This window comes from Lytechinus pictus, chromosome 7, assembly GCF_037042905.1.
Source record: "Lytechinus pictus isolate F3 Inbred chromosome 7, Lp3.0, whole genome shotgun sequence".
Lineage (NCBI taxonomy): Eukaryota > Metazoa > Echinodermata > Echinoidea > Temnopleuroida > Toxopneustidae > Lytechinus > Lytechinus pictus.
This window is the reverse complement of record NC_087251.1, coordinates 32041714-32056005: the sequence shown is the minus strand read 5'-3', so window position 1 is coordinate 32056005 and position 14292 is coordinate 32041714. Positions and strand designations below refer to the sequence as shown.

The window sequence follows — 14292 nt, the reverse complement described above, 5'->3', positions numbered from 1 at the left end:
TAGTTAAATATCTTATTTACAAAAACCGAGAATTAAAAAAACCTCCTTCATTGAATGAAATAAAAAATAGTATCAGGGGGGATCAAATTAAGAGAAGAAAAGAAATTAGCAACAAAGAGGGGGACTCTTACAATCCATTTCTCTAAATGGGAAAACTTAAATATTAGACCATTTATTGGAGCCCATAGCCAGTTCTCCACCGATAGGGGATGGGGGTGTTTTAGGGAGGGTCGGGGGGGGGGGGGGGTAGGGTCCAGGGCTGAGTATGTTGTTGAGATTGAATTTATTTGAGTGAAGAGGCCGAGGCGATGAAAAATATGCTGATGGCTTCAATTCGTTTAGGTTTTATTAATGATTTTTGTGTATTTGGAAAATCTCTTTTTTATGTTTTTTATTTAATTGACACTGAAAAAAATTCAACATGTTGAATTTATTGTAGAAGTTAATTCTTAATGCATATTATTATCATCAATGTTATTTTTAATTACGTATTGAAAGATGTCTGACATTGTGTTTTATTGTAACATTCAAGAAAAAAAATGATGTTAAATTTATGAGTTGTCAAGGTATTTATCAATTTGTAAAGACATCAAACTTCTAATTGTTATATATATTTTATTTTTTATATGAATTGAAGTTGTCAATAAAAACTACTTAATACAAAAAAAAATCATCATCATCACATATCCTAATAAAAAGTTCTGCTGAGGGACATATGTATATAAAGTGCAGCCTGTACCTGTAGGCCTTCCATCGAACTCGATCCTCTGACCAAAAAAAATGATTTCCGAATGATCTTTGTCTTCTCCTTTCCTTACTAGTATTTCATTTCACGAACTTGTATGAAATTCATATAATGAAATCAATCAATCATTCACGGCCGTTTTTGTGTACACATGCAGTGATGCAGTCACAGTCTCGATCGGTCCTGCTCTTTGACTCTGACTACGAACAAAACACAGTACGGAACACCCGGTCATGCGAGCGGAAATGGGTCAATTAATTCGATGACGTCATTATTTCCGTTTCGGCGACGAAAAAAAAAGACCAGACAAGAATAAGTGAACACACTCAAAATATACAGTGCATAAATGCCTGCGACGACAGGTACACGACGTCGTATGCACGACGACGTGTATCATACACACACGTACACATGCGCTATGCGTGCATGCTAGCTAGCTAGCTAGCTGGAATCAGGCACCGAAGACTAGACGAAGGTATTTGTTGTTTGCACAGATACAGTGAGTGGAGCATGTTAGAACAAGTTTATTTTCAGAAGAGACTAGTATGACGTTTCATCGTACATTTTTAACTCTTGCTACCCTGTTCTTAGGATATTTTGTGAACGGATAAGATGATTTGATTGTGTCTCCGCCGGTGAATTCAATATAATAAGAAAGGCCCCGATCCGATGTGCAAACGCAGGACTAGACTCGCTATCGCACAGCCACAGGGGCACAGATTCTCCGACTCGCTGATGATGTGATATCGCCGTCCTACACTATAGTTGTGCATGCAATGCAATGCAGTCACAGGGAGGCAAGTACACTGTGCCAGTGGATGTAGCAGGCTGAGCTAGCTCTGTGCTTTGGTCATTCCATGGTTTTGTATTTCAGCACTTGTGGTCACTAGACGCATAGTAAACTGAAGGAGAGCTAGAGAGTAGAGATAGATCTGGCACTATTGCCACTAGTAACTAACAGTTATATCTACGGTACTGACCCACAGAAGCAAAGTCCAAACTTTCCAAAGTAACTTTTCGTCAGGAGTCACATCATTACAATTACATATACATGATACGTCTTTAGTCAGAACTGGATCCTGTCGACTGTCTAACGACACGTTAGAAATTGAATCTAGACTAGAGCTAGAGTCGAGACTTTCAACAATAACATAAAAAGCTTTAACAACCAAACAAAGATGGCATCTGCCTCATCAGCATCAATTCTTTTTGCTCTCTCCAAAAGACGGTCAACTTCTTCTCCACAATTACATTGTGAAGCTACAGACTTTTCATCTCTGACTGGAATTCCAAATGCAACAAGCACTTCTGCATCCTCTTGGTCAGATGGTAATGGGATCACTGTCAATACAGTAGACAGGAAAAGCGTGAAGATAAGTAACATCACACAGGCATCTGTGCATTGGCTAGAGCCAAAGCAAAGGGCAGTTCTCCAAGATGTTGTGGACCCAGTGGTGAAACCCAAGAAGTCTGCATTTGTTCAGATGAGAGGAGGCGGCAGTGAAAGAGAAAGTTCATGTCGGCCTGGTGAAAGACAGCTCAGACCTGATTCTGAACTGCTATGTTGCAATGAGACAATTCACTATCTCCAAGGTAGTGACTCTGAATCAGAGACCTCTCCTGGAGGGTCACCAAGACGGAAATCGCACGCCGGTATCAAGCAAAAAAATCAAAGCCAAAAACTGAAGAGGTTTAGTAAGGCAGCTAGTCAGATATTTTCGAAACTGAAACTTGAAACCAAAAGTATAAGAGGAAAAGACAGGAGGAAGCACACTGATAAAAGCGACGATGAATCCGATGGTGAAGATGTACTACCAATCTCAAGGAGACGTTCAAGGTCATTGACCAGCAGGGTAATGAAACGATTTGGGCACAAGGATGAAGATGTTACACACGAAAGCTCTGATAGTCCCAAGGCGGATGCAATCACAGTCAAAAGCACATCGATGTCTTCTGATGAGAAAGAAAAGCAAAAGATAAAGCATAAAAAACAAGCCACAAGAAGGTCTTCATCTTCAAGCAGGCATAGAAAATCGCGACAATCCCCGCTTGTTAATTTTGCAAAGTTTGATCCAGAGAAGTATCCCATTGAATGCACAGAAGAAATCGAAAGAGCAGTGAGGGAAAGGGAAATAGAGGAGGGAATTTCTGTTGCTGCAATCGATTCACACGTACCCATCTCCCCAGGTGCAGTCGTACCAGCATCTGATATACTCGCTCGTCTGCAAAGAACAACAGTACCAGATACCTGTATGACAGTAACCACATTGCCTGAAGCCGATGAAGCAAGTTCAAGCTCTTACCAAGTTGTTGATGCTCCAACACATACCACAGAAGATATCTATGATCTTTATGGATCGTTGACCCCATCAGGAACCTTCATACCTCGTACTGTTCATACTCAGATTGACTACATGCATTGTCTTGTCCCTGATCAGTGGAACATCATGAAGTCTCCTTACTATTGGGGTAAAATCGATCGATACGAGGCAGATATGTTGTTAGATAACAAGCCAGAAGGTACATTTCTCTTGCGGGATAGTGCCCAAGAAGAGTTCCTCTTCTCTGTCAGCTTTTGCAGGTATGGACGCACCCTTCATGCACGGATAGAACAATGGAATCACAAATTCAGCTTCGATGCTCATGACCCAGGAGTTTATTCTTCGGACACCATCTGTAGCCTCCTCGAGCACTATAAGGATCCTAATTATTGTATGTTCTTTGAGCCAATGTTGACCAATCCACTACCTAGGGCCAATCCGTCATCTTTGATGGAGCTCAGTAGGGCAAGGGTATGCCAGCATGTTTCATACGATACCATTAGCTACCTGAAGTTGCCAAACAGCCTGAAAGAATTCTTGAGGGAGTATCACTACAAGCAACGTGTACGCATCAGGAGGGTGGAGGTTGACATGCCTCAAATTCCAGAGGCTAAGCAAAGTATTGTTACAAATACTTGCATCTCTAGGTGAGGTGCATCTTAGTCATTTTTTTTATCTGTACATTGTGTGATAATTTGAAATGATGTACTGTATCTCATACAGGCTACAGTCATTTTGCTACATGTATAGTACATACATTGTAAAGGATGTCAATTGTTAGAATTTTTAATCTTAAAAAAACACAAAAATATTACAGCTACATAATTGTTCATTGTAAAGGATGCCATTTTGTTATGATCCTAAATGTCTGTATACAGACCTTACTGACACATCATCGTTCAAAGTCTTTGTACCCTTAAAAGTATTCACTTTCTCTTCATTGTATTCAATTACACATGTACAATGTACTTTCTGCTTTTGCACTTTTTCACCACCTATCTACATTTACATGTAATAGAGCAGTCCTACAATCTACATGTATGTAAATGTACATGCATGTATGTAAACTAAATTACCGGTACATACATGTACATTACATGTAATTGTACAGTACATGTACATGTAGGCCTACGTACATGTTATTTTGTCCAAAAAAAAAAAAAATTGGGAGTTCCAACAGAATGAGGGAAATGTATGTATGTAGTAAAAAATACCTGAACTTTTTGGAGGTAAAGAGGAAGTCATTAACTAAGTATTTCAAAAGGTAACAAATAACCAGTGTTCACCTTGTAGTGCCCCGAGAGCACATAGATGTGCAGTTGAGGCCAAAAGTTTACATACATGTACACCCACATAATTCATTGAAAATTGTTCGTTTGCCAATCATTGTACAATTTAGTATATCTTTAGAAATATACTACCATGACAACTTTGGTAGCAAATGAAAGAGTGTATTAAGCTCTTTCACATGATTGGGATGCCGTTGGGATTAGAGTATATTTCAGGTGGAATTTTCTCTGAAGAAAAAAAAAGAAATTTTCGTTCCAAATGTATTGTTATTAATATATTTTCAAATTTCATTGAATCATAGAAAAATGTAAAATCTATGATTTATATTACATTTTCTATCATGATATGTCACCACTGAACAAAAAAGTGTGATCTGTTCTGGAATGTTTGTGTTAAGAGGTAACTAGCAGAAATATGAAATGTTGTGTCAAGTTTTTATTTGTAATTTGTCTAAAATATGAAGATTTGTTGGAGGAAAATGACAGATCTACATGTAAATATTTTTCAGCTCTTGATGACAAAGCAATGTGATGAAGGGTTATGACATATTCTCATTGTTTGATATCAAATTTGTCATGATAGCACAAACATTACATAAGATACAGTAAATTTTATGATGTTTGCCAAGTATCAACTTTTCTCTGAATTTCCTGGGTGTATGTAAACTTCTGGCCTCAACTGTACATGTAGTGTGCCAACCCTGTTGCCAGCGTAGTGGTGACTGATTTAAATATGAAATGAAATTCAATTATTTTTCAGGCAGTATCCCTGGCCGAAAATCCTAATGTCTAAAGAGTAGGCCTATAGGCTATCTTTAAATGAACAAAAAATCTGATAAAAATGATGAAGTTATTGAATTTTTAACTTCAGCAATATGTTTGGAAACCGATGTGCAAATGGTATGCCATTAATTTTCATGAACATTTGGTTCATGTACGTACATGTAGGCCAATTAGTCATGTCTCCACTTTCCCTTTTCTTATTTTCTTAAAATAAACAACAATTCATATTTCTAAAGGGGAGATAACATCAGCTTGCTTACAATATTGCATATTTATGAAGAAACACATAACAAACACACCAAAATAATGCAAAGTTTTGAAATGTCATAAATTTGCTATTCCTCATTCAATGAGGAATTGGATGATGGATTCCTCACCAAATTATTTTAATGAAACTTTCAGTATGTCTGATTTTATACTTCAAATCATATGAGGCCCAATTTTCAGCATGGAGTACTCCTCGTTTTCATTTAAGTCTGTAGTAGAGAAAAATGAATTGAAATGGGAGATTACTGAACCAAAAGAAAATCAATATACATGTATACATAATTTCTATTCTTTCATTCTGAAAAGTCATTGATATTCTCTGAATTTTCTTTACAAGTACATGTTCAATGTTATTATTCTGCATATGTCTCTTACAGTGTACATTCTAAAATCTAGTGGATTCTAGATTTATGAATGATTACAATCATACATGTATCCACGATTCCACACTACATGTATGTACATGTATCTGTATTCATTTTAATTTATCTGATAAAACTTCAAGGAATAATTTTCCTGGTATCACGTCACAATTTGCTCTACATTTTTTAAAGACTGATACATCAAAGAAATTTTGTGTAGTTTTACAACAGACTTTACAAAATATAGATGAAAGTTTTTCTCTTACAACCAGAAATGCATGTACTATTAAATCAAATTTAAGAAGTAAAATTATTCCCTGAACTTGATAGCAGACTAGTTCAGGTCATAATTGCTAGAGAATTTATCATGTATTTGCCATATTATGATTGGATTTTTAAGACCAGTCTTATTACTGTAGCGTGAGCAGGATCTATAACTACATAAAAGTACATTTAACTTTATATTATGCAATCATGTATGTTGATTATCTCAGCTCATACTACATACATGTAGATGTACAGATCATGAAATAAAATCAGTTCATTTTTTGCCATATATACATGTACATGTAAGTGTTTGAGTAATTGTGCAAATGTAAATTATAGGCCTATAGTGTGAAAGCTGATTGAATTTTTAATTGCAAAAAGAAGCTGCTGAAAACTGCTTATCTAATAAAAGAGAGCCAATGGAGTAAATTAGAAAGTCAAAAAGGGGCCTAAGCTTTCGATCCTAGCAGAATCTTCGTCGGAGGCAAAATGAATTTTTAATTGCAATCTGTATCCCAAATCATTATCCCAAAATGTCAGATTTCCCTGCATATGCATAATCATATCGTGTTGCTACACTTCATATAGAAGTTAAATAATGATCCAATGTTGTCTTTTGTAGATGGCAAATAATTGTAACCTGACCATTTGTTTATAAAACTGGAAAACGCTGCCTTCTGTAGTTCATAAAATCAGGGCAATGGTATCATTGTCAATGTGGTTTCAATTACACAAGTTTTTTTTTTTTTTTTTAACAGATATGAAAATGAATACAGTAGAATATATGTTGTTGAATAATTAATGCAGAGTCTTCCCCTATTAAAATGTAATTGTAGTGACATTTGCACATGTCACTTTGTTTATTTGAATTTTGAAATACATGTACAGGTACCAGTTCTTTTAGGAAAGCATGCACATCTCTTTTTTTCAGTAAGATGTAAAGGTAAAGGACTTGATCTTTTTGCATCTTACACCATTCATTTCTTACCATAGAGTTGAAATTCAGAGTTGAGAAAATATTCAGACTAAACAGAAAGGGGGGTGGAAGTTACATACTTAAATTTCATCATTCATCGGCATTATGTTATGGATAGAAATAAAAAAATAAAAATGGGTTTTGATATTGCAAACACAAAGCAGCAGCTGTACATGTACATCAAGGTACCAGTTTTAAAGAATCATTCAAAATAGATGGAATTCACGTTTTGACACACTACTCCGGAAATAAGAGAATCAAGAGATGAATATTACATTTCAAGCGATGGAATAAACAAGAGGATTTGACTTATTTTTTTCTTCATGCGCTATCCCTCGGAGTAATCCAGCACTAGCTCATTTCCATAAATAAAGCCATGAGGCTTTCTCTACGATCCATCGCTTCCTGTCATTTGCATATCATTTGCCAGGAGGCAGGTAATGGAAGAGATACTATGATCAAATTCTACCTTAGTCTCTTTTGTCTACGTTTGCATTTTGATGGAATGTAGTCAACATATTGTACTGGTAGTATGTTTACGATTTGTCTCAAAATTTAGATGGAAAATTAAGTTTCATATGGGGTTTTCAATTTTCATCTGTTGGTAATATACTTTGTACCAGTTCTAAAAGGGGCCAATCATACATGTACATGTAGATGATAGAATTTTCAATATTGTAGGAAAGATAGAAGAATCTACTGTAATTCTTTTTAATGATAATTCAATGACTTTACAACAGACTTGAGGAGGGTCCATGGTCAAACACTCATTCCAATAACCATTTTTAAAAGAAAGTACACATACACTACATGTATTACTCCCCATGATTTTTTTTTTGTTGCAACTTGCAACTTGCTCAAATTTTCAATATAGATCTGTGTTTTGACTTTCTGAATGTTTGAGAAATGATTTAGACTTTCATTTTGGCTTGCCACCTACATGTACTTTGTATGATTGTTGGAAAATGTCCAGCTTCCTTATAAACATGTACTTGTAGTGTGCCCAGGGAAATGAAAAGTGTCAAATCTCCCATCTCATTGGTATAAATGGTGAAGACCGAAGGGTAATCCAGGCTGAAAGTGATGTGATTTGCTCAGAGAGAGTAAAATCAGACAAACAAAGCACAGGATTTCATCAAAAGTGGACAAGGATAAGTTTTAATTGTCATTAAAAAATACAGTTATGTTATTTAACATAATTTTTTTTAAATGACAATTCAAACTTATGAATTATTTGGGTGATACAGTTCTATATCATGTTTGTCCTAATGAATATTCAATGAGTGAGCTGATGTCATCTCCCCATAGACTATGTTTTTTTTTTTAATGTAATTGGAAATTTTTTGAAATACTGTGTATGTAAATGTAGGATTGACTACTAGTATTTGACTACTGATTTAATGTGTAAAGATAATCATTGCTGAAACATGCATACATGTATTGTGTTGCAACTAAAAGGCATATTTTTCACATCTTTGAAGATACATGTACATGTATGAAAAAGATTGATTACATGTTATACACTATTTGGGGACATGACATCTTCAGCCCACCTGTTGAATATTCATGCATGGACACAATGTATGTACATGTATGATCTGATTCTGCTTTAACAAGTCATTGCTGAACTTTGAATTCAATTCATTTTTAAACTCAGATTTCAATGAAATTTACAGCAATTTAATCATTGAATTCAATTCTTTTCATTTATACTGTATTTCAGTCTTTACTACCCTTTTAATTGTACATGTATTTGCACAGTTACTCAATCACAAATATGTTAATGATATTGATTGTACATGTATTTAGTTCTTGTTAGTTTTGTGTAATGTTGAAATGCCAATCATGCCATAGAAAGTGTGCTTTTATATTTATGTTTCTGCTTAAATTTATTTATCAAAAGTTTTTGTTTCCTTTCTTTGCTCGCAATGTCAATAAGAAATATGAGAAAATTATTACTATTTGTTTTTAAGATTATTCTGAAATATGCAGTTAGAGCCTTGTATACATGTACATGTGTATATTAGGAATGTGAATACAAAAGTATTATTACTAGGATTGTAGTAGAATGCATGTTTTGATAATGCAACTTGCATATTAGATAATTGTAAACTTTCCAAGGCAGCAGACTCTTGTAGAAATATGGATTGTTTTCACTCAATAAATTATGTTTGTGTGATAGAGAATGATCTCTCTAAATTTGTATGGGGTCATTGATTTTCTTGATATTGTCTGCAATACAGGATTACCCCCCCCCCACCCTGGCCAAAAAGGAAGCCATTTTCAGGGATGTAATTCATCTTGATCATGAACTACACTGTATTCTTATTAAAATGTTTAAAATATCATCTTCATCATTTGAGACCAAATACATTACCTACATGTAGTGGATTGGTCATGCTGCATGCATGTAAGACCAAATAAAGATAGAGGCCTGACAAAATCAATTTTTGCAGAAACTCACATTTGAGTCTGCGTCCTTATACAGACACAGTGGGGCAAAAAATTGACACAGAGCAAAAGAAATGCTAATGAGTAATGAGCCATCCGTTTTTGATGCAAGGTACCAAATTTTTTCTGTGCAACCTGACTTTGTGACAAATTTTCGACCTCTTCTTCCCCATTGATATGTAAGGTTTGAATATCATACTAAATAAACGGTAAATTGCCATTTTGTCCACTGCCAACTTGTCCACTCACCACATGGTCTACCTTCATTTAGTCTAATGCCATTCCGTCCAACATTTGTCTAACAACCATTTGGTCTAATAACCATTTGTTCCAATCATCACTTCGTCTAATCACCAGTTCGTCTATGACCATTTCGTCTCACAACCTGTTGGTCTAATTTTTTTTTTTCATTCATTTTGCCCAATTAACACTTAGTCTGATTGACCAAATGGTATGTGGATTAAATGACTATTGGACCAACTGGTTATTAGACAAAATGGTGAGTTGGTGAAATGGCAATTAGACCATGTGGATATTGGACGAACTGATGGTAGACCAAATGATAGACGAGTTGGAAATTGGACAAATTGGCATTGGACCAAATGAAAATAAACCCTATTACACATTATACAACTATAAAAAGGTATCAAAATAAACAGAACAACTTCAGTTTCTGATGATGTAAATGATATATTTTGAATTGTGATATTCCCATCCCATGCAAGAAAAAAACACTTTGGTTTCCTTTTTCTGGGACACTGTATAAAGAATACAATACAAACAAGTGTAATAAAAAATGAATGGGTGGCAGAAAAGGATGTTTAAAACAAATCTATAAAATGAGGAAGCAATTAGAGAATGGAATGAGAAGCAAGATCTGAATAAATCCTGCATCTAAGAGAGGAGATTGGAGAGGATTGGATTGTCTATGAAAAAAAAGAAAGGGCAAAGGAAAATGGTGACGAGGGCTCAGGCATGGAAATAATTAGTGGATTATGAAACGGGATATGATTCCCCCAAACAAAAATAGATTTGAGGAAGAGGGGCGAATACCAGATTTTATCTTTTCTGTAAAGAGGAAGGGATTGTATGTGTGTGTGTGTGGGGGGGGGGGGGCATAATGTATTCTGTATACTTTGATATAATTATGTACTACACATGTAAACCATATTTGTTTGTTTTTTAAATCAGCAAAATAATGCATGTTGAGTAGAATATGATATCTACAAATTATACTTTTACCATCTTCTAAACATTGTACTGTAGGTCCTACAAACAGATCAGGGCCCCGTCTTACAAAGAGTTACTGTCGATCCAATCAACCTCAATTTTGTACAATGTCCTTTGAAATACCGAGCATACTGAATTTCACGAAAACAGTGAATGTATGAATATGTATATCTAGAAAATATTTTGAACAAACAAGTGTTTTAGATGTTGACATTGCTGGCTTTTCATAGTTGTGGTTGATTGGATCAATCATAACTCTTTGTAAGACGGGGGCCCTGGTAGTTATTTACTATCTGCATATGTACATGCATGTAATAAATAGCAAGGTGGAGAAATCTGAGGATGAAGGTGACAAAAAAATGAATACATGGTTTAAGGTTTTAAATGATGCAATCCATGAAACGGGGAAGGCATCTAGAGAGAGATGTACATGTAGAAAGAGAAATAGAATGAGAAATGGATGGAAGTCAAGTTGGGATAAAATTGGAAAGAAAGAGAAGAGAGAGGGGAAGGGTGGAAAATCATTGATCATTGCATATTATAACAGAGCCACGAGATGGACAGCTAGCTTCATGAATAAGCCTCTCTCGGTCTTCTTAATAGATGAGTCATTATTACCAGGAAATGCTTCAATCATCTACACACTAAAAATAACTTGCCATTTCACCAGTTTGCCTGATATTTTTTTTTCTATGTGCAGCCGGCCAAATCATCAATTTATACCAAACTAGAGGATGATTAAGAAATTTGCAAAGTGACGAATGATGACGAAGTGTTGTATGCACTCGCACTGTGCAAATACATTGGCAAAATTGTTAGAAAAAGGCATCTCATAATTCTGCATTCCATATGTTGCAGATTTTGTTTCCTCCAAATTGCCCTAAAGTGAAATGCTACCCGCACATTAAATGATATGTGATTATAATCCAAAGGGGATTTCTTGAAGAATGACTGTTTTTAATTGGGGATAAATCAAGGTTTTTTTATACAGAACATAAAAAATGCTAACTTACTGGAATTTTTGTTTGTAGGTTAGCCAGTTAATATGTTCAGTTGGTTATTTATTAAATTGAACTAACACCCTTTCACATATTCTAAATCAATTGATGGGATAGCTATTGGCCTACCATTAATGGGAAACCAAATATGCACATCCTTGTGTCACATACAATGACCAATTAAAAGTTTGTACATTTTGGTTTTAAGATAATGGTTGATATATATGGAAGGGTAATATTTGAGGCCTGTATATCTCCTCCAACACAAGAACTTTTTTCTTGCTTTTTTACAGGAATGAGTATCATTCTAGTGGACATCTATTAAAGGGGTACTCCAGGCTGAAAATAAAATGATTTTAACAGAAAAAGAAAAGTCAACAAGACAAAACACTGCAAATCTGATCTAAATTGGACAAGGAATAAACAAAGTTATGATGTTCTAAGAATTTGCATTATATTTTGGCGAAACAGTTCTATGTTTATCCTCATGAATATTCAATGAGCAACTGAGGTCATATCCCCACTTGTTCCTTAATATTTTATTACATAAAATTATGTTTATGGATTTTTCCCCTCCAAGAACTGAAAAAAATGGATTGACAACTTATTTAATGCATTTGGATATTGATTGCTGCAACATATTTTATCACAAGGGAGACATATCACTCACACATGTATGAAAATATGAAATAATTTTGATTTAAAGAAAAAGGAAAGTGGGGATGTGACATCATCAGTCCACCTAATGAGTATTCATGGCGACCTACTTATAACTGTTATATTGATATACCTTAAAATTTTAATAACTATATTTCATCAGATTCTCATGAAATTGTCAGCATTTTGCTAGGTGAATTTTACTCTATTCATATAGATATATTTATTTTCAGCCAGAGTACCGCTTTAATGAAATGCAAACGAAACAATAAGATAGATAGGAGAGGGATACAAGGAAATTCTAGAGCAGGATGAAACTACATGACTAAGAAAAATATCAAAATCTGCTTTAAGACAGAGGGAAAGCTACCAAAGGCATCTGGATTAACACAGATTAGATAGACTTTCTTGTACAGATACCACCTGGTCGATTAGTTTGTTGTGCAATCCCTTCACTGGAGGAAAGTGGTCTGAATTTGCAATCTAAAGTTCCCGGCTATGACTCGTGCGCAAAAGGCCATTTGTGCTAGTCTGGTGTGGAGACCTACTTGTTGGTCAAAGTTTCAATCAGGGTCTGTGTTGCAGACTATGGTCTAATCCCATTTACCCATAATTGTGAAAGACAATCTGGGAATTGACTAAAAGCCTTCATACATCGTGCGAGAAAGGAGAAGAGTTAAGGGAAAATATATTCAGACACGAGATAAATCACCCCACTTTAATACATGATTCACATGCTTTAAAAAAAAAGATAAAAATTGCAAATTTATCACATTAAAAAGGTTTCACTTTTGATATCATGAATTTGCTAAATGATGTGTTCCATTTTGAATTTGTCCACACTACTTTAAAAAAAGTTATTCTGTGCTTTTTTAAACTCTTCATACAGATGATCGATTTGCATTTGGGGTCATCCTGCAAAAAAGTCTTGAACCTTTGCAACATTTACCACACCAATGAGACTTCTAATGAAAATAAGGACTTGGCACTAAACCTTACTTCTTCAGATTAATATTTTTTTTTCTAAACAGACCCTCGAGCCAATCACTGAAAATTTCATCAAAATCAGACCCCCAAAACCCAAAACAAACAAGTTAGGGAATTTCATAATTATGCATAGTATTTTGCATGTTATGAATATGCTAGGGGTGAGCTAATGTGTAATTCTAAAGTTCTTCCCATTTTTTGCTTCAAGTATGTAAATAGATTGACCACTGATATTTATATGGAGTTGACCTTAAACAATCTTTCTGTAAGCATATATTTCAGTGCAATGTATGTTTGCCATGAATCAAATGGAATCATTTGAAAGATAGTATTTATAATTACATCATAAAAACAATTGGTCTGACACTGCGAAGTCCAGTTGCTTATAAAGTCGTATTTAAATCTAAAAAAAGTGTTTACATCCCTACAATCATTTGTTACACAGCAAAAACTGGCTCCATAGGTCTGTTTGGTGAAGGACTGAACAATTATAGTAACTCTTCATTATGGTAACACTCGCGGTTAAAAATCATGTTTAACTAGCCCCAAATATATGAGTGAAATATTCAGTCCCAGATCTAACCTCGATATAGTTGATATCATATCGTTGCCTTGCTAGCAGAAGGGTGATGTGTTTCACTGCGATTTACAATTCCTGTGCAGCTGGCATAACAAGCGTTAGCTCAAGCGCACACTATGCAACAACAGTGGACCTTCTGCCAGACCATGGACCTACTAGTAGGTCCATGGCCAGACCAACGGGAATGGGAACTGATGTGTGCATTAATCCTATCACCTAAGTTCTGCTAGCAAGGCAACAATATCAAGTTTAAACAGTTATAGCAAGGTTGGATCTAGGATCTGGGATGAAAAATATTTCACTAATATCAGTTGAACCAGCTGTTGTTTTAACCCATTGCCAACTGGAACCGGGTTATACCTGTACAAAGTCTATGGAA

At 35.1% G+C, this 14292-nt stretch overlaps 1 protein-coding gene across 1 annotated transcript; it reads left to right on the top strand.

Moving 5' to 3' along the window:
- The first annotated feature begins 878 nt into the window (after window positions 1-878).
- Window positions 879-9209, top strand: LOC129264543 (suppressor of cytokine signaling 5-like). The gene has a single exon (XM_064102525.1). It carries the CDS (start codon window positions 1924-1926, stop codon window positions 3715-3717), a length of 1794 nt encoding a protein of 597 aa, XP_063958595.1. The 5' UTR covers window positions 879-1923; the 3' UTR covers window positions 3718-9209.
- The last annotated feature ends 5083 nt before the right edge of the window (window positions 9210-14292 follow it).